At 36.6% G+C, this 21590-nt stretch overlaps 2 protein-coding genes across 2 annotated transcripts; both read left to right on the forward strand.

The window, feature by feature from the left end:
- Positions 1–539: 539 nt before the first annotated feature.
- Positions 540–4169, forward strand: LOC141809051 (uncharacterized). The gene is made up of 3 exons (XM_074695863.1): positions 540–746; positions 934–1042; positions 3483–4169. Exons 2-3 carry the CDS (start codon positions 939–941, stop codon positions 3910–3912), a joined length of 534 nt encoding a protein of 177 aa, XP_074551964.1. The 5' UTR covers positions 540–746; positions 934–938; the 3' UTR covers positions 3913–4169.
- Positions 4170–6334: 2165 nt separating this feature from the next.
- On the forward strand, positions 6335–7943 carry apnl (actinoporin-like protein). The gene is made up of 3 exons (XM_074697128.1): positions 6335–6526; positions 7000–7122; positions 7210–7943. The coding sequence occupies exons 2-3, from the start codon at positions 7019–7021 to the stop codon at positions 7664–7666; spliced, it is 561 nt and encodes a 186-aa protein (XP_074553229.1). The 5' UTR covers positions 6335–6526; positions 7000–7018; the 3' UTR covers positions 7667–7943.
- Positions 7944–21590: the final 13647 nt, after the last annotated feature.

The raw sequence follows: 21590 nt of genomic DNA on the forward strand, positions 1-21590 counted from the left end.
ATAACACAGCAGAGGAGCTTCCTGTTACATAATTTAATGTTTTTATGAGACTCTCCGATATGAGAGGAGCAGGAGCAGAGCAGGCGGTGTGAGAATTTGTGATATTACAGTCGGTGTGTTTGTTATTTACGACGGATGTGGCGTGATTCCCACAGGGATCTGTCGCTATCACCTGGAACGACAGGTTGTAGTTTCATTCTGAGCAAGCCAGCACACGACGTGTCCCAAAGGGTCTGTGTGTGAAGCACAGACAGAGGAAAGTTATGATCACATTTTACAACAGTTTTTACATAAAGTAACACCCGTGAAGTGAGACTTTTTGGAGGTGGAAGCCTTCGAATACTTTGACTTCTTCTGTGCAAAAACTGATCCAGACCTCATTTTTGTCTTTAAATCACTTAAAACAAGACATTTCTCTGGACTGATCACTTAAATGTGGCTCATATCAAGTATCAAAAGACAGTTTCTCCTCAAAATAAGACAAAAACACTTGGTAGTATTTCAGTTTTTGCTGTGTTTAATCCGTGGCGGTCAGGAATGAAGAGGTCTGGGTACTCCTAAACTTCTGCGGCAGGATTTTCCATGAGGGATGTTGTGTTCCCAGTTCCCAGCGGACACGCCCGTTTGAGCGCTTGTGTTGGAACAAGCTCTGCAGAGGAGGAATCACACAAAGGAGACACACTCTTCACCTCTGCAGGAGCCGAGAAAACCGAACCTGACACTTCTGTCTAACACCGCTCCAAAAGGTGAGCACAATTACTTCAACTTCTTACACGATCACAACTTCAGTGTGATCACATCTCACTTGTCCTGTATTACTTTCTAAGTGCTTTAATTTGTTAAAAAACTTCCAGATCTTTTCTTTCATCTGTTTTCAATCTGTTTGTTTCCTGTTTTCTCCGCTCTGAGTTTTCTTTCTTGTGCCTCTTTCAGCCAAGATGCCAGAAACAGCAGAGGCTGTGTCAGCCACTCTCACCACCAACAGGAACTGCACCGTTGAGATCACCAACATCAACAGCAACTACTGTCTCATCAACCCCAAGTGAGTCTGAGTGAATGAATATGTTTCTTACACCATTATATAAGTTTTTATAAGTCTCATATTTATCAAGAACGCTGTTTTTAGAGGATTAGTTGCTGCAGTTTATCGTGTGTGTGCTTAGGTTTGGTATGACTCATGGAGAAGTATTCATTACAAAACGTCTGGATGCAATTCCTTAAAGTGCTCGGAGACTGCAGCACAGGATAACATCTCCAAATCAGCATCTTGGTAACATTAAACATCAGAAAGTTTCCACAAGATTTCCCACAAAATCTCACGATAAAAAGAAGAAAAAGAAGAAAAAGTAACAAAGCTCCAGTCTAACAAATATAATAGTTACGAATATAATGGGACTTTATTATGCGTCAATGAATCCCATGAAAAGTTAAGATTTTAAAACTTGGAAATAAAACTGTTTTTGCCTCTATGAGGAAATTTTTAGCTGTCTACACTGTAAAAAGATGAAATCTTATTAATTATTTTTGTCTTATTTCAGTTAAAATGTCTTTTTAGACTTAATATGAGCCACATTTACCTCACCAGTCCAGAAAAATGTCTTTTTAACCTCTAAAGACCCTGCGTCCACATATGTGGACATTACATTTCTGCCTCCCAGACCCATGATGCTTAGCTTTATAAAACTTTGACCTCTTAGCCACATTTAGGGACACTGACCACATCATCTTCTGGTGAAATCACAACATTACACCCATTTTAGTGAAAACAACAACAACGTATTTAAGTACAATAACACTACTAACAAACAGCCATTAGAAAACTCATAACACAAAAAAATTCTGTACAAAGACAAAGTTTAGTTAGCATACATATTACGTCTCAGTTATCTCAAGTGGCAAGGTAAATAAAAAAATGCACACCAGACAAAAGCTCAGGTCTTAAGAGGTTAAAGTTATGAAAAGACAAAACGAGGTCTGACTTGCTGTTACGAGTAAAAAATATTTTTCAGTGGATTAAGAAAGAAGTTTTTTGGATGAAGACAATATTCTAGTTATAACAAATTTTTCTTGTTCCATTGGCAGATTTTTTTTACTTGTTACAAACAATTCAGACCTCATTTTTGTTTTTAAATAACTTGAAATAAGACATTTTTCTGGACTGATAGGTTGAACTTGATAAGATTTCCATTTTTTGCAGTGTATCCTTATTATCGGGGAAGCAAACCAGGCTCAAAATCTGTCCTAAAACTGTTTACTGTGTCGCAATCCTTTGACGTACGCAAGACAAGAACAAGAAGAGATGGGAGATATTAATTTGTCCACAGGGGGCGCCAAAACTAACACAAACTTTTACAAAACAGAAAAGTGTGTTATTCAAAGAGGTTTTCCTGCTTTATTATTAAATATCTTAAAAATCAGAGTCCAGATTTTACTAAACTATACCTCCAAAAACTCTAGGGGTGGGAGAAAAAAAATGGGAAATCGATATATCAAGATTTTTTTGTTAACAAATATATAAAAAAAAGGGTTTCATGTCAATTTTTATTTTATTTTTTCAATTCAAATTCTTTCATTTCAGTCTTTCTGTATAAACTGGGTTGTAAAAAAAGTTACCACTTTTCTCCAGCAGGGGGCGAAATGTTTCTCTCTGACTCATGTGATGTGCATTTTATGGGAAATATGGCTCCTGATCCAGTCTGTAGACATCGTCTGGTGTTGAAAAAGCAAATTAAAAATTGCACAAATCGTAAATATTGAAGAATCGCAATTTAAATAAAATCGGCACCCCAACAATCGTAAAAGAATCAGCTTGTGAGAACAGCATGTGCAACATTAGCAAGAAAAAAAAAATAACTTAAATTAGTCAACAATCATCTGTGTAACATAAATCCTTTCTTAAAACACAAAAATACTCACAAAGCCACTCACCAACATCATACGAATCCTGGTGAAATGAAAATGAAACTTAAAGATTAACCACATTATGACCACCCACTCCATGCACACAGTGAGTGATCAGAAAATCTTCATTAACCCAACATTGAGTAAAATAAGGAGTAACACAATGTGAATTATTTACAGTAATCTGGCCTGATGGATTATAAAAGTTACTCCTGAATAAAAAACAACCAAATAAGTGAAAATGACCCGTTCCCATTGGGAGTTTCACCACGCTCCTGAATTTATCAAGTAGCAGCGGGACACAGCGTATCCTGGATGGCTGGTTTTCATGTGTGACATCACTCGCAGAGAACATCCAGCGCCTATCCATCATGTGGTGACACACACCGCCTCATTGCACATGGTATGCAGGTACACTGTTGCTTAGAAGTCCGCAGCAGTACTTGTACAGTCACACTCCATCCATCAGCATAAGGTGTTTCAGGCACCCTGGAAAGCCAGACTCTCACAAACAACCAGTCTCTGCTAAACTTCCTCCACTCTCCTTCTGTCTGAGGACACCTCTCTGTTTGTCTCTGCAGGGTGTACATGTCCAGTGGCTTCTCCCATCACCCCCCTCAGCCCACCGTCCGGCCCTCCATGTGCGAAGTGTGCACCTTCATCAAGGACGACAACACGGCCACCGGCGCCGTCGGCCTTCTCACCTACGACCTCTTCCATATGCAGAGCAGGGTTTGCTCCGACCGCATGGCCATCATGTTCTCCGTGCCCTTCGACCACAACCTGTACAAGAACCGCCTGGCCGTGGGCATCATGGAGCAGTCCCGTGCCTGCGACAAAGCCCTGTACGATCAGATGTATGACGGGAAAGATCTCAGCAACTTCACCCGCTCTGATAAATCCGGCTGTGGCATCATGTATCGGGGAACGTACGCTGACGTGAGAGCTACGATGTCCAGCATCGGGCGAGCCATCGTGAAAGTGGAGCTGTACAACAAAATGGGTCCTTAGTTTTACAGAATCTTCTACCTTTTTGTATGTTTTTTGGCGTCTTTGGTGCCTAATAAAACAAATAAACTCCATCTGATTTGATTTCTGTTGTGTCTTTTCATTCTGAGACTCAAACTGAAGACTGATTTGTCTGTCATCTGTACTTCGCGGCGCTGAAAGATATCAATACCTGACAGCCAGCTCATTGATTCTCCATTAGTTTATCTCTTGGCCTTGTGTGTATTCAAACCCCCTTTTTTTCTTATTATGGTAATAAAACACCCAAACCCAAAGCTTGTTGCTTTGTGTGCTTTTTTTCCCCTCAGTGTGCTTTCATTATTACTGATGAACAGTAATCATTTTTTAATCTCTCAGCTCGATCCATCCAATTCTAATGAGTAGCAACAGATGGAATATCTGCATAGATGTTTTTTTAATCACCATGATGACAATATTGTTCTTCGCTGGCTGTGGGTCTCTGCATCTTGCTCTGAAGCATGTAGTTTCTGTGTGCGGTCTGGAATGGGAGATATCCAAGAAAAAAAAATAAAGCTGAGGGATTCAGTTAATGTTGGAGAAGTGAAAAAAAGAGGAACCTAATAACATCTGTTTTACCAATGTGAGATGGTGGTCAGTTTTGGGGGGAAATTTATAAAAATTGGTGAATATAAGACTTGATAAAGAGCTACAGAAATGCCCAGCTCTTTGTATACTGGGAGTGATGACAGAGGGGATTAAGATGTCAACAAAGGAGGCGGAATAAAAGCAGACATGCTTTGAGCACAGGCTGCAGGGAAATTCTTAGTCATTGGAAAGCAAAGAAACTGTAACATTTAAAAAATGGATTCAGAGAAAATTCATTGAAAAATTGATAATGAGCAACTTGCTCTCTGACTGAAGGTAGACAGGACATATCTATCCATCCATCTATCCATCTATCCATCTATCTATCTATCTATCTATCTATCTATCTATCTATCTATCTATCTATCTATCTGAATTATACATTATATATGTCAGCTAACATCATATATATATATATTTATATATATATATATATATATATATATATATATATATATATATATATATATATATATATATATATATATATATATATATATATGTATGTATGTATATATATATATATATCTATATCTATATCTATATCTATATATATATATATATCTATATATATATATATATATATATATATATATATATATATATATATATATATATATATATATATATATATATATATACATACATACAGACAGACATATATAATTATACATATATATATATAAACATACTAACTATATTAATATATGTATATGTGTCTATATATATTAAGAAAGATGTCTATGTCCAAGTATGTGTGTGTGTGTGTGTATGTATGTATATATATATATATATATATATATATATATATATATATATATATATATATATATATATATATATATATATATATATATATATATATGTATATAAATTTATATATAAACATACAACTATATGTGTCTATATATATTAATATTGATATCTATATCCAAGTCTATATATATATGGGGATAAATGTGTGTGTGTGTGTATGTATATGTATTTCTATTAAAGTGTAAGTATATGTGTGCACGTGTGTTGTGAATGGATGTATGTAAGTATGAATGTAAGTTTGTCTACAAGTCTGTGTTTGTGTGTGTATATATTTTGAAATTATGTATATGTTGATGTGCGTGCAAGTTTGTGTGTGTGTGTGTGTGTGTGTGTGAATAAACACATACATACTTACATTCATAAATACATACTCATATATGTTTATATACATATACACTTACATATATCAATATATAAATATACATCTTTAGTGCTTGGGAAACTGTGTATTCTATACTTTTTTTTATGGTGTTCGTTTTTTCAGTTATATTTTTTATTTTATTATACTTTTGTAGTTTTAGTGTATGCATTGTCCAATCTTATGTATGTTTTACTCTATAGAAAAAAATAATAATCCCAGAGCAATATCCAAGAAAGGATGAAGACTCTACTTCCTCTGTCATTAAAGGGTCAAATGTTCCCCATATCTTTGGGTTTTAACCTTCAGAAAAGTTAGAAATCCTCAGGTTCAGACTTTCTTTTGTGTCACGATCAGGGAGAAATGATCATGAGTACATCCTGCATCAAGTTTATGGTGCAAAGACTCCTCAGACTGCTCCTGTCTTAACTTGTTCTGCAGTTTTTCTCTGTTGCACAACACTGCAAACACGATGACTCCCAGTCATCTCCACTCAAACCAAAAAAATCCTGTAGGAGTGTGTGGAGTGAGTGAGTGATCCTTTTCTTCCAAACACTTTGGGATCTGACTGAAATTTTCCACAGACTGGGTGTGGCAATTTCATCCTACGGAGGGAAACTGGAATATTTGCTCTCATCGTCCTCTTGTGTTGGTGATAAATGTGTGTTTGGAGAGGGTGTGTGCAGTGCGGTGCGGTGTACCGGGGTCGTGTTGCAAGTGGGCGGTTTTTCCTCGACGATGGCATGCATCCAAAAAACAAAAACATCGGGCACCTCCCTTCTGCCTCCTAACTTTTGCCACTTTGGGACTCGGAGCGCTGACAGAGGTTCTCAGAAGGTAAGACGCTTTGAGCATTTATTTTAAAGACTTTAATGGAATAATTCAGGAGTTATGAGCTCATTATCTCCAAACTCTAAGATAAAAGTCATTTCTAGATGCTTTCTGAAGCCTGATGGCACATTTGTTTGATTTGTATATTCTATCTGTTGATAAAGTGCTCATCATTTCTCCAGTGTTTTCACTCTAACTTCATTACTGCATGCTTCTTAGTGCTGTAATTGAAGAGGTGCACCCCTAATGAGCCTCAGACAGTCTGCAGACACTCTCTGATTGTTCACAACTGTTCGGAGATCTCATTAGTCTCTGAAATGCATCATTCATACCCGGCTCCAGTCGACGTGCCTTTCTGAAGGTCAATGTAAAGTCAATAGAGCGTGTCAGCAGAGCAGGGGTCAGGAGGATGAATCTACGCGTCAGAGCAGAGAGATACTCGGTGTGTTTTCACTCACAGCTCTTTGTTTCTCCGGCAGATCTCAGAGACATTCCAACATGACAGAGTCGGCCGAAGCTGTTGCAGCTAATGTGGACAGCAAGAGAAGTGTAACCATCGAGATCTCAAATCTGACCAACAACTACTGCCTCATCAACCCCAGGTAACCCCGACTGCTCCAGAAACTCGCTCTGACAGCCTCCTTTCATACCTTTGATGAACAAATTGTGTGATGCATCTGTCTCTTCAGGGTGTATCTCGACAACGGGGAGACGTATAACTGTCCTCAGCCCACAGTGCGCCCCCTAAAGACCGAGGTATGCACTTTCACTAAGTCTGGTGGCAAAGCCACAGGAAGTATCGGCGTCCTGGCCTACGACCTCCTGGAGAAGTCTCGGAACGACTTCATCGAGTCTGTGGCCATGATGTTCTCCGTCCCCTGGGACTACAACCTGTACAAGAATTGGTTTGCAGTGGGTCTGTACAAGAAGGGCCGCGAGTGCGACGAGGCTCTGTTCAAAGAAATGTACTACGAGAAGAAGCAGAAAGAGCACGGCTTCGTCAGGGAGGAGGCCACGGGCTCGGGCATTAACTACGTGGGTAACTACCTGGATATCAAGGCCACCATGGGGCCCCTGGGTAAGGCCGTCATGAAGGTGGAGGTGTGGGATAATCTTTTCACACCTCCAGGCCAGCAGAAGTACTGAAGCCCATCATCAGTCCCCTCCACAGCCGCCGTCAACACGCCTGATTTCAGATGTATTGTTGCTGACATGTGTCTGTATACCTGGGTATTACTCCTCAGTAAATCTGCTTAAGATCAGAGTTTAGTCTGCGTATAAATCCAGGCAGCAGATGCCTCTGTCTGCTACAAAAGCACGGGGTTTAAAACGGCATCTTTAGAAATGAAAATCAAAGGATGACTCAGCCGAGGATGCGGGCACATAGATTAATAAAACACATTGTGTGCTTGTCTGTATTTACCTTAACACTGAAGTCTGAGGAATAAAATAAACCTTTTTTTGCTGAAGCTATTTGTGTACGTCTTTTCATTGGGTTTGGAGAGGCGCTAAAGTGCTTAAAAGGAGACTTTGAAGTAAAATTTAGTCTTCAACAGAATCCAAGGAGGCAGCTTTTCTCATGAGGGCTGTGTGAGAGCAGCAGGGACACACCCGCGCTCGTATTACCCAGCATCAAAGAACATCTACAACGCCACCACGAATTACAGTACACTGAAGATGATGAGGATATGTAAGGTTAAACGTGCATCAGATTTTGTATATTTTAGAATAAATTTAACGCCCTTCTGTTATTATTTGCAGTGGTGCTAATTTTACAAAGTAGTAGGGACACCTGAAACTCTACAGCCTGCTGTTTTCAAATCTGTTATGTGCAGAAAAACAAACAAATGAATTCAAAGTAAAACAAAGTGTTCGATCAGGGGTCTGAATCTTTTCATTTCAGAGGAGCCATTTAGCTTCAGCTCATTCAGAAGCCACAAGATCTACTCTATCTTCATGGTAAAGGCTATGCAGTGTTAAAAACTCAATACATAATCTGAACTAGAAGTTTTTTTCTGAAATTGTGATGTCTAAGGTTTTATTTAAAATAAATTTGCCAAAAAAATATGTTATTTTAAAAATTTGCAAAACTTAAAAAAAATAATAATTAAAGAATTATTTTAAAAAATTCAAAAAAAAGAATTTTCATGTAAATTTTTAGTTTTTTATATAATTTTATAAATTTGTAAATATTAATAATTATTCAATATTCAATAAAAAATAAAAATCAAAAAAATGAGAAAAATAAAAAAAGATCAATTTGAAAATGTTGAAAAATTAAAACAAAATTGAAAATAACAACAATATTTTTCTTTGGAATATCAAAAAATTTGCACAACTTAAAAAAGAAAATAAAATACAAAATAATTCAAAATATTCCAAATTTAATTATTTTTATGTGATGTTTTACTTTTTTATTTTTAATAAATTTGTAAAAGATTAAATAAAAGAAAATTACAAAAAATGCCAAAATTAAAAAAATAATTTGAAAATTTTGAAAATTAAAACAAAATCAACCATTTGAAAAAAAAATGTTTTTTTCTTTGAAATTTCAAAAATTTGCTAAATTACAAAAACATGTGAGCTTAAAAAAAAATCTAAATATTTGAAGAATTGTTGAATTTGATCACAAATATAAAAGAAATGCAAAACCTACAAAAAAGTAAATATGCAAAAATTAAAAAAATAAAATAAAATTGCTTTTGTCTTTGTCTTTGCATGTATATTAAGCTGGCACATTGTCATTTAAATGAATCCATCCACACAGAATTAAAATCTGTATTTTCTTCCAGATAAGTCTTTTTGTAGATGTAGTTATCTTCCCAGGGCTGTAAAACTTGAGGTTAGCCACAAGTGCATGGAAAGTTGGTGGGCTGTTGATGTTGTAGGAGGTGAAGTAGAGCGGTGGCAGGCTTTGTTGACAGATGGGATGAAGATTTAGTTCAACTAAATAAAATTTCTTTATTTCAATAATAGTTTTTTAAAGCCACAAGGGGTCCACCGCAAAGGAGTCAAAGGGCCGCATGAGGCTCCAGAGCCGCAGGTTGAAGACCCTTGTGTTTGTTATTCCTCACTGAAGCAGAGGAAACTTGAGAGGGAAACGACTGGACACATTTTCTTTATGAGACTTTGATCCTGGTTTGGACTTTGAGGTGCTGCAGAATGAGACCGAGTGAAGAACCATTATTGATGTCCCTAAAAGCTTCATTGTTTTTTAATTGTGGGGAAATTACAATCTCAGTTTGTTACGCGCTCATCAAGAAGTTGTTTTGCAGTAATGGCACAACCAATTTGGACGGGCTCCAGTCATTAACCTCTGGAAAATGTGTGGCTCTGAGGCAGGAGGCGGCGTCGACTTCCTTATTTACATCACATTTAGAGATATCAGGTTCCTCTGCTGCTATTTATGATCTCAACGCTGCTATCCTGATGCTGCGTTCCCGTCAGATTCCTAAAGCCTCGGTTGCATTAACTGTTCCTTGCACAAAGACGCTCAGATCAAAGGTTTCCCCTCACTGTCGCGGCTGCATTTGCATGAAAGCCTCAGAGAATAAAGAGGAATAAACCAGGCCTGTTGAGCCTCCGTCACCGCAGCGCTCTCTGAAACTGATGGAAGAAATGACACTCAGTCCCTCAAACGGAAACTTTTGTTTGTCACAGCTTTGAAATAAAGAGAACGCTCCATAAACTCTTTTCATATTCCCCTTTTCAATCTTTCCTTTATGTTTACTACGTCTGCACATAAGTCGCCTTCCCTGCTTTGTATTATATTTGTTTACTGTGTGTGTTTGTGATTGAGGGCTTTTGTGTTTGTGTCTGCTTCTGTTCCTACAGTAAATCTGAGTTTACAGATGCGCTTGCTCATGCAAAGATAGATATTTCATACCTAATACATCCTTTTGTGCATTCAGGGGGTTTCATTCAGCGAGTAAGACAAAAAATCTTCAAACCAGGCCGGATTTTACGTCTTAAACTGCTAACAAAAGATTTATGAGAGCGTGTTTTTTTTCCTGGAGAACTTAAGCTGAGCTTTTTTGTGTTGAAACTGATGCCTTTTAGCACAAAACAGGAGTGAATCTAGCACTTTGTCAGGGTAAAAGCTTCTGTCAAAACGCTGCCTGAATGTGAAGTTGAAACGGAGGTGGGTGAGCACAGAGGCCTCTCCAAAGCTGACACAGTGGCGTGTCTTTACACAAGGCGAGAAGGAGCTGATCACAGCCGAAACCAAAGAAAGGCTCCTTTAAAACCCACCACACAAATATACGAAGGGGTCTACGATCTCATGATGCCTGCTGTAGATCCTCATTCAGATTCAAACACAAACTGAGGGTGAGCTTCATAAACATACAGTCAGACCAGAATGATCCAGATCACATGTAGAAAACATGTTTCACCTCTGTTTGTTTGACTCTGTTTGTCTTCTGTTCATGAGAGCTGTGTTGTGTATTGACTCAGACGGGGAGTGTCCAAACAGAAGGATCAGATCGTTTCATTTAGATCATTTGAAGATTGGGTGTGAACTGCAGCTCTTTAAAAAGCCGAAACCAATGAGGGTGTGTGATCAAACTATCATCAGCAGCAGATTAGAAAATGTACTTTCTCATGCTGAAAGGTAGAGGCTTTAACATTATTATATGCTCTCAAACACTGCCATCTAGTGGCCAAAATAGGTTCCTTCAAATCAGAATCAGAATCAGGATTTATTGCCAAGTACATTTGCAGCTACTAGGAGTTGACTTGGTGCATTCGTGCTACCAAGGAACAAGGAACAAGGGAAGAACATGAACAGCAACTGAGCAAATACTTAAGTAATAGACTATAGAAGTAAAGATTTAAAATAATAAATACATATATAAATATATATATAAATATAAATAAAATATATATATATATATATATATATATATATATATATATATATATATATATATATATATATATATATATATATATATATATATATATATATATAAATATATATATAAATATATATATAAATATATATATATATATATATATATATATATATATATATATATATATATATATATATATATACAAATATAGAAAAAATAAAAGAATATTAATTAAAAAAATGAGCTGGAACAAAGCAGTGCTTTTTTTAAAAAAACTTTGAAATCATTTTTGTAATATGTCAAAAGCGCTGATGATTATTTTAATTTGGACAAAGAATGGAGTCTGATAAATCCTGCAACTCTCATTATTTTTTATTATTTCTTTTAATTTATTTGATTTATACTTTTTATTTTTATTTCTTTATCTTTAATAATTTTTATTTTCATTTTTTTACTTTTTAATTTATTTGTTTGTTTTATTTTATTTTGTTTTTTTGTGCTGACAATTAACAGGAAACCAGAAAATAACGTGAACAGCAAGCATGTATAGCATATATAAAATATTTTAAAAATACAAAAATATAGAGAAATTAAGAAAATTTATTTTAAAAAATGAGCTAGATCAAAGTGGTGCTTCATTTTTGGGGAAAACTTGGAAATCATTTTTGTCATATGTCAAAATTACTGATGGTTATTTTAATTTGGACAAAGAACCAAGTCTGCAATTATAATGATAATGATAAATCCTGCAACTTTTAATTTTTTTATTATTTTTTTTTATACTTTTTTATTTTTATATCATTTTTATAATTTTTTATTTTAATTTATTAACTTTTATTTTATTTTATATTATCAGATTTTTTATGAGAACACTTTGTTTGTTTTCTGTTTAGTTTGTGTTTTATTTATTTATTTATTTATTTTTGGTTCTGTTTCTCTATTGTTATGTTTTGTTTTATTATTTTTTCTATTTTTTTAATATATTTCTTTTGTTCGTTTTGTTGATCAAAAAGCAACAACACATTCTATATGTATGTTTTCAATTCAAACTGTTGCTAATATCTAAAACCACAAAAGATAGTGTTAAAATAAAAGAACATTCATAGAATTTAAAAAAAAAAAAAATACTAATAATGATAAATAAAGGACACAAGGTGCAATGTGGAGCTGTGCAATTTAAAGTTCAGTGTGGGTTAATGTCATGAATAATATGCACTTTATGTAAAATCAAGGGAAGAGATCATTTTCAAAGCATCTTTTTTGCTAATTTTTTACAAATACTTTTTTAAAGATGACATCGGTTGAACATCTAAAGGTTTAACCCACTAATAGACCCAGGAAACCGAGGAATCTGGCCTCTCTTGTCTCCTCTCTGGCAGGCTGAGGATCATCCTCTCCTCCTCTGTTCTTTAAACCTCTCCTGACATCCGGCAGGGCCTGCTGCTCTTGAACGCTCACTCTGTGTCTCCTCTGCTGTGTGTCAGGCGGGTCGGAGATGCCCGCGGCCCTGTCATCACAGATCAGTTACACGCCTCACTTTTATCCGGCCCCCCCTCCACGGCCTAAAAACAGAGGGAAACAATAAAGTCATATGTTTTTAACATGACCTGCAGTTGCATTTTTCTGCATGTTTGTGTTCAGAAGTCCTGCGGGGAAGCTTCAGAGAGGATTCATCATTATTTTTAATGAGATGTGAGAGTTGAAGGTCACTGTGCTCCTAATTGTCTCGTTGTGTTAGTTTTCACGTTTAAGAGCCTCTCGTTACGCAGCGTGACAGATGTGTATAATATTACAGCACTAACGACTCCAGGGGACGACTCAAAGAGGGATTTTTAAAGAAGAGTCAACAACAGAAATAATTTATTTTCAAAGATTTGTTTCTAACTTAACACAAACCTAATTTAAATCCACTTCCTGTTGTATTAAACCCTCATGAAATATGATTTCACTCCCATGAATTTTAGACTAATGTTTAGCCAAAGGAGACAGAATAATGTTGTCATCACCAAACTTAATCTGATCAGGGCTTGAAAGTACAAAACATTAGCTTCAGAAAGAAAATAAGATAATCCTTTATTCATCTTACAACAGGAGACATTTACAGAGCTACAACCCAATCCCAAGATACCTATTAATATTGTCTCCTGGCTCCTTGTTTTCAGTCAAAGTGAGGAGCTAAATACCCACTGTGTGATACTTACACAACATCACATGAAGACGTACTAATTTAGCAAACATCTGATGAGCGTAGTGAAACATTTGACGTCTTAACAGACCCATCATTTCCTCAGAAGTCAGAAGTGATAAGATTTACAGTGTATCATCCCTCACTCCTTCCTCACAAAACTAGTCGTTGCAATATCCCCACTTTGTTTTTTTATTCCTTGAATGGGGCTGTAAGGATCTTGAAAAAGTTTCCCTTCTAGGATTGATCTACAGTACGTCAGAAAAAGGACAGAAGAGAAGAAGAAAGAGAAACAGCAGAGAGATAGAGCACGAGCTAAAGGCTAAAAGGGCTAAACTGTTAGTGCTAATGTTGCCTCCAACCCACAGTCAGCAGTTAATCTGCAGTGGTCTGTTCAAACTTGAGAGTCTATCAATACAATAAAGAGTGAGGTTACATTAGCTCTGATTGGTAGATGACTGGCAGGACATGTCCAGGTTTCACTAACGTTACACATTAAAGACATGTCTCAGAGCACTGGGCTGCCGATAGCACTACATATAGCTGGCTTTATGTCACATTTCAAACCGTAGTGCTACAAAACTGTACTGATATATACCTTACCTTGTCGAGTTGTATCCAGATTGATCAGATCTCTGTTTAATTCCAAAACAAACACACCCTTCACTAAAAGTCATTTACGACAGTGTGCGTGAAAATCCGGGCCACAAGGTGGCGAGGGAGAGCAATTAAAACAGATCCTCCTCATGGCGTCTTCAAAGAATCAGATTCCACATTCTGAAGTTTCCAGTTCTTATTTCTGACAATAGGTTAGGGATGATGTTGTTAACATGAGTGCTTTTCCTATTTTGTCTGAATTTTAATGAAATAAGTAACAGTTCCATTTGATATTACTATTAATGAATGAGTAGAAACACCAAATTTATTACTTTATTTTTTATTATCCAAACGGTTTAGACGTTAACAGTTACCAAAATTGCAATGATGTTGTTCTGAGGCCATTTTGCCTCCGCTCACCTTCGTTAAAGTCATTCCAGAGCCGCATAATCTTCTCTATCTTCACAAAAAAGAAATGAAGTGTATAAAATCTGCACATTGTTAAAATCTAGTGAAAAATAAACTGAACAAGAAAGTTTTGGGATTGATGAGATGAGATTGTACATGAGGTGTCTTCGTTTTTTTTTTTCAGAAATATTTAAAAAAAAAAGGTTTTTTTGTAACAAATGTAACAAGTTTAAAAAAATAATTAAAAGTTGCAATTTTTTTTTAATTTTTTTGAATATCTAAAAGAATATATTTTTGAACTTTCAAAAATATTTGAAATTACAAAAAATATTTTTTTGTATTTTAATTTTTTTTTACAGATTTTGCAAAGTTTGTAAATTTTGTACATTTGCAATTTTTTTAAAACATTTCTGCTTATTTTTTAAAGTTTTGCAGAAGTTTTAAACTTCCTTTACTTTTTGTCCTAATTTATTAAAAATTGAAAAACCAACACACCACATGTACAATTTAATTAATCAAAAAAAAATCCTATTTAGATAGGCTTTATTTTGTATAGAATTTTATACACAAGTCTTTATTGTGAAGATAAAGTAGATTTTAATGCAGGCGAGTCAAGGCAAAATTGCTCCTATGAAAGTTAAGGATGCAGACCCATGATCCAGAATGTTAAAATTGTTGCCACATTGAAAAGGATTGTCTTTATGTTTTTTTGTTATTGACCCCATGTTTTAAGGCTCACTCTAAAACAGTTGCCTCCCTATCCTGAAAATCACTGAAGTGAAACACCTCAGAGTCTCTCTCATTATCCCTGACTTATTGGGAGGAGTGTATTTTTCCAACTTAGGGGCATTGTGCAGGATCTTCTTGCAACACTGACCTCTACTGGTCACTGAAGTCTCTGCTCTTTCTTCATCACTTTCCAAGAAGTGAGGAGCATTTTGGGCCTCCTGTCACTCAGATGTTGAGTTGGAAGTGAACACAGGTTTTCTCACGTTGTGTTTCTTCGTGTTTATTCTGACCGATGGAGCAGCAGCAGCAGCTCTTGTGTCAGACCTGCTCGTCTCTGACTCGTCTGCTGCCAGCTCGCTGCCATCCAGCCAAAGGGTCAGCGCAGACACAGCAGTGCCAGCTGCACAATAAAGTAATTACACGTGTCGCCCTGAATGACTCGCATCAATGCGTGCAAGCTTTTAATCTGAGCAGGTTTGGCTTGGCTCCAGCCTGACAGGGCTTCAGTGAGCTGCTCGGCAACAAATATCAGGCTGATATCGATAACTTCTCCATAGGCGGTAATGATTCTGCAGGATGCTCCTTCATGTGGGCATTGAGGCTGTCAGATATCACTGACACCCAAGGAAGGGAACCTGCCAAAGGAAGCAGGGCTGGATGTACAGATGCCCTCATCGGCTGTCTTTACAATCACACAGTCAGATCTGAGAGACATGACAGCCGTCAGCTCCCACGGTGTGAAGACTCCCAGGCTGTGACAGGGAGCCAAAAAGCAGCACCCTGCAACCCGAGTCGCAGCTGTGGCTCCAGAGTGTGATCACAACTCCAGGGAGGGAAATCTTTGTCGGAGCCAATTAGACGGAGATCGTCTCCTTAACTGTTTGAAAGTTGAGTGAAAGAGCAGTTATTTCCTCCTCCTCCTGCATATCTGCATAAGTTAGCCTCTCCCTAACCGGCCTTATCTCTGCTGAATACACGCTCACACTGTGCAGGGTGTTTTTGCTCTTCTGCAACCGGTGTCAGGATTTCAACATCACAAACTCTCCTCTCCTACTCCTTAGATACATGAGAAACAGAGCAATGGATCAACAAAATGTTATTTATCTCTCTTATATTTGACATCCGTACATAAAGTCTCTGGAATCATTTCCATCCTATAGATCTTCAGGATTAAAAACACATGATTTTGGTTTTAAAGCAACATTTAAGAAGCAGCTCATCCTTAAAGTTTCTGAGCCAACATGATCACAAACCTACCTTATCTTTGGTTTATCTTTAAGGGGCTGTGAGGAGTTTCTTAGTGATTAGTGTTAAGGCACAACTAAGTCTCCATGGCAACACCCCGCTAGCTGACGAAGTTCAGTGGAGAGAAGAGAGATCTGTGTTTTTCTCTGCTGAAAATGATTTCTGTGATTAATTTTGTAGTGATGGTGGACACTGGAGCCTAACTGTCAGACAGAAAAAGGACAGAAGAGCAGAAGCAAGATAAACAGGAGAGTGATAGAGCACGAGCTAAAGGCTAACACATGAGCTAGAGGCTTAAACCCAGGCTAAAGGATAAAATTTAATCTTTAAGGGCTAAAACACAGGGTAGGGGTTAAACACAGGTCACAGGCCAAAACATGAGGTAAAGACAAAAACACAAGCTAAAGGATAAAGTTTTGAGAAACAGCTCAAGCACGGGCTAAAGGCTAAAACACAGTCCAAAGTTTGAAACAAGAGCTAACAGCCAAAACACAAGTTAGAGGCTTAAACACTAGCTAAAAGCTAAAACATGAGCTTCAGAATGAAACACAATCCCAAGACTAAACCATAAGCTAAAGGCTAAAACACAGGCTAAAGGATTAAAAAATCAGGGAAAAGCTAAAACACAAGCTAAAGGATAAAAAATTAATTTAAAGAAGGCTCAAACATGTGCTTAAGGCTACAAAAATGAGCTAATAATTGAAACATTAGGGCTACAGGCTAAACACAAGGTTAAGTCTTAAGTATAGGCTAAAACCTAAAACATAAGCTAAAGGCTGAAACATGGGCTAAAAGCTAAAACATGGGGAAAAGGCTGAAACACAGGCCAAAGTCTGAAACATGAGCTAACAGCTAAAACACAAGCTACTGGCTTTAACACTAGCTAACGGCTAAAACATGAGCTTAAAAATAAAACACAAATCTCAAGGCTAAAACATAAACCAAAGGCTTTAACGCAAGCCAAGTACTAAAACATGATTTAAAGTCTAAAATATGTGCTTAAGGCTAAAACATGAGCTAAATACTAGAACACAAGCTAAACATAATAAGAAAGGCTAAAACCTGTGCTAAAGGATAATATGTAATCTTTTAGGCCTAAAACACAAGGTAAGGGTCAAACACATGCCACAGGCTAAAACATGAGGTAAAGATAAAACACAAGCTAAAGGATAAAACACATGCTAAAGAATGAAAAAATCAGGAGAGGCTAAAACATGGGCAAAAGGCTAAAAAATGAGTTAGCGGCTGAAACAAGGGCTGAAGGCTTAAAGAAAGGGTTAAGGCTTATGCACAGGCTAAGACCTAAAACATACGTTAAAGGCTAAAACATTAGCTAAAAGCTTGAACATGGGGCAAAGGCTGAAACATGAGCTAACAGCCAAAACACAAGCTAAAGGCTTATACACTAGCTAAAAGGCTAGGGGCTAAAACATGAGTTTCAGAATAAAACACAATTCAAGGCTAAAACACAAAGCAAAGGCTAAAATGCAAGCCAAGAACTAAAACATGATTTAAAGTCTAAAATATGCACTTAAGGCTAAAACATGAGCTAAATACTAAACCACAAGCTAAACATAATAAGAAAGGCTTGAACCTGTGCTAAAGAATAAAATGTAACCTCTTTAGGGCTAAAACACAGGGTAAGGATTAAACACTAGCTCAAGGCTAAAACATTAGCGTCAGAATGAAACACATTTTCAAGACTAAAACATAAGCTAAAGGCTGAAACACAAGCCAAGTACTCAAACGTGATTTAAAGTCTAAAATATGAGCTAAAGGCTAAAACACATTTTTTGCTGAAAGCTGTTTTCATTTGTTGCACTGGTGGATACTGGAGCTGGACTGGTAAAAAGAAAAAGGACTTAAGATGCAGAGTAGACGCAGAATATAGCTAACCAGGAGAGTGATAGAGCACAAGCTAAAGGCTAAACCCCAGGTTAATGTGTTTGTGCTAATGTTGCCTCCAACCCACAGTCAGCAGTTATTCTGCAGTGGTCTGTTCAAACTTGAGAGTCTATCAATAAAATGAAGAGTGAGGTTACGTTCGCTCTGCTTGGTGAGGTTGGAGTTGGTAGATGAGCTCTGGTAGGACAGAACCAGGATTCACTAACGTTACATGTTACAGACACGTCTCAGAGCACCGGGCTGTGAGGAGAGAGAAATATAGCCGGCTACTAAACTACGGCACAAATTGACAAAGTTAGCTTGTTAGGTTTGATAAATACCTTACCTCGAGAGACACTTGATTGAATAATTTGATGTTGTGATCAAATATCCCACCCGTGCAGGATATTATCAGTTAATTTTGCTCAGTGGAGCTTTAAGTTTCTGTGTCCTTGTTCGCAGCTTGTTTATCTTGGTGAGTGTTTTATGTGAAAATGATTTTTATTCCTCAGTTTCTTTAAATGATCAGTCGAAACGACAGAAGTTACATCAGAAAATCATCTGGAGGAGCAGAGAGGCCCCTCCTTCATCCCTCAGAGAGAAAAACCAACCCCACAGCAGCAAGTCAACACTCCAGTGTCAGCACAGTTTATTGAATCCAAAGCCTCTGGGATTGTATTCAGATCAGCTGATTCAAACACAAGTTCAAACATCTCCGCCTGTTATGTAACCGTGTTGTGGCAAAGCTGAGGATAACCTCTGGGCCTTGAAGTGGACTCACTGCTTTGAAGACTTGGAGTTACTGTTACAGAGAGAAGCTCAGGTCCAACAGAGCGCGTCTGTTTTCTGTTGAGATCTTCACGAATATCATTTTCTCAGTCTTTGAAATCATATCAGGGTGTTTTGTTTCCAGCTTTTTCACATTCTTTGTAAAGTTTTTGTTACTTTCTGAAGCACTGGGTTAGCATCTTTCTGCAGTTTGACTCGTCACGTGAAACCACCAGAGGGCAAAGTACGAAAAAGAAAAAATGAAGATTATTTTTCACCTTTTGATTTTGCATAACAACATGAGGAATATTGTTTTTGTCCTGGTTTTCTTTAACAATGAGGAGTTACACAGAATGACATCAGAAGGGGGGTGGGGACGAGGATGACCTGATATCTAGAGAGGAAGAAGGTCACCAAACACACTTTCCCACCCCATCCCACACACTCACACACTCACACACACACACAGAGGCCCACCCTGCAGAGCTGCGTTTGCCAGATGAGGGTGTGATACATGACTGCTGTCACTGCTTCCTTCACTGCACATCAGCACATGTGCAGCGTAGCAACGGCAGGACAACAGCGCGCTGCTCGTCCTGAGGAGAGTCTCTGAAACTCTACCTGAGGCTAAAGCAGAGCCATGTGTACCAATCCTCAGGGGGACAGCGGGTTTCAGCAAAGACCGTCAAAGGTTAGAGAGCTCTTTGAAGGAATCAGGGTTCAGCTCCTTAGATCCTGTGACCTTGAAGGGGGTGTGTGGAGTTTCTGAGTGAGCTTAAAAGAGTCTCGAAAATGAGATTATCAGCGCCAACATTACAAGTGACAGGCTATTTTAAATGCTACTTCTTAGCTTCCCAATGGGGTCAGGCAGGACTGATTGATTTACAGCACGTCTAAGTCTCCATGGCAACACCATCTAGCTGATAAAGTTTAGTAGAAAGAAGAGCGATCAGTGTTTTTCTCTGCTGAAAATGATTTCTGTGATTAATTTTGTAGTGATGGTAGACACTGGAGCCAAACTGTCAGACAGAAAAAGGACAGAAGAGCAGAAGTAGATAAACAGGAGAGAGATAGAGCACAGGCTAAAGGCTAAAACACGAGCTAAAGGCTAACGCAGGGGCTTACTTTCATAGGAGCCATTTTTCCTCAGCTCACCTGGAATTAAGTCATTCAGAAGCAACAAAATCCATGTTATCTTGACAATAAAGACAAGAAGGAATAGTATAAAATTTTATACATAGTTAAAATAAAAAAATGTTGTAGAAAAATGTGATATTTAAAGGATTTCCAATAGCTTCCAAAAAATGTAAAAATAAAAAAATACATGCAAAAAAATTCCAAAAACATTTGAAATTTTAAATATTTGCAAAAAATTTTTTAAAAAATGATATTTAAAAAAAAAGCAAAAATTCCCAAAATATTTGAAGTTTGAAAAATTGCAACATTTCTTTCTTTTTTTTTTTAATTTAAATTTCTGAAATTTTAAAACTTTGCAAACATTAAAAAAAAAATCCAAATCCAAAATTTCAAAAATTTTTGAAGTTTGAAAATTTGGCAACATTTTCAAAAAAAGAAAAAAAATGCAAAAAATTAAAAAATCTAAAATGTCAAAAACTTGCAAAAGTTTTTTAAAAAAAAATGATATTAAAAATGATATATATATATATATATATATATATATATATATATATATATATATATATATATATATATATATATATATATATATATATATATATATGAAGTTCAAAAAATTGGCAACAATTTAAAAAAAAAAAAAGTAAAATCTCAAAAAAATTGCAAAAGTTTTTCTAAAATCGATATTAAAAGAAATGCAAAAATTCCCAAAATATTTGAAGTTTGAAAAAGTGGCAACATTTAAAAAAAAAAAAAGTAAAACAATGTTGCAAAAATTAAAAATCTGAAATTTCAACAACTTGCAAAATTTCAAGTTGCAAAAATTCCCCTGTTTTTTAAGAAAACTTGACTTTGATTACATATTTTCATAATATTACTCATTTTTTTAGTTGTTTGCTAATGTCTTCCCACATATCAAGCTCATGTATTAAGCTAGCACGTTGTCAGTTAAATGAATCCATCCTCACAGAATTAAAATCTGTATTTTCTTCCAGATTAGTCTTTTTGTAGATGTAGTTATCTTCCCAGGGCTGTAAAACTTGAGGTTAGCCACAGGTGCATGGAAAGTTGGTGGGCTGTTGATGTTGCAGGAGCCCTGGGCTGCCGATAGCACTACATATATCTGGCTACTACAACGTTTGCTTGTTGTCATGTTTCAAACTGTAGCACAACATAACTGTACCGATAAATACCCCACCTCGGCATGTTGTATCAAGTAAAAAGTTAATCTGAACAAAGAAAATTTGTTTCAATCCATTCT

The sequence above is a fragment of the Halichoeres trimaculatus genome, unplaced genomic scaffold (genome assembly GCF_033239565.1).
Source record: "Halichoeres trimaculatus isolate MK-OKI-2021-1 unplaced genomic scaffold, fHalTri1.1 fHalTri1_scaffold_20, whole genome shotgun sequence".
In the NCBI taxonomy this organism is placed as follows: Eukaryota; Metazoa; Chordata; class Actinopteri; order Labriformes; family Labridae; genus Halichoeres; species Halichoeres trimaculatus.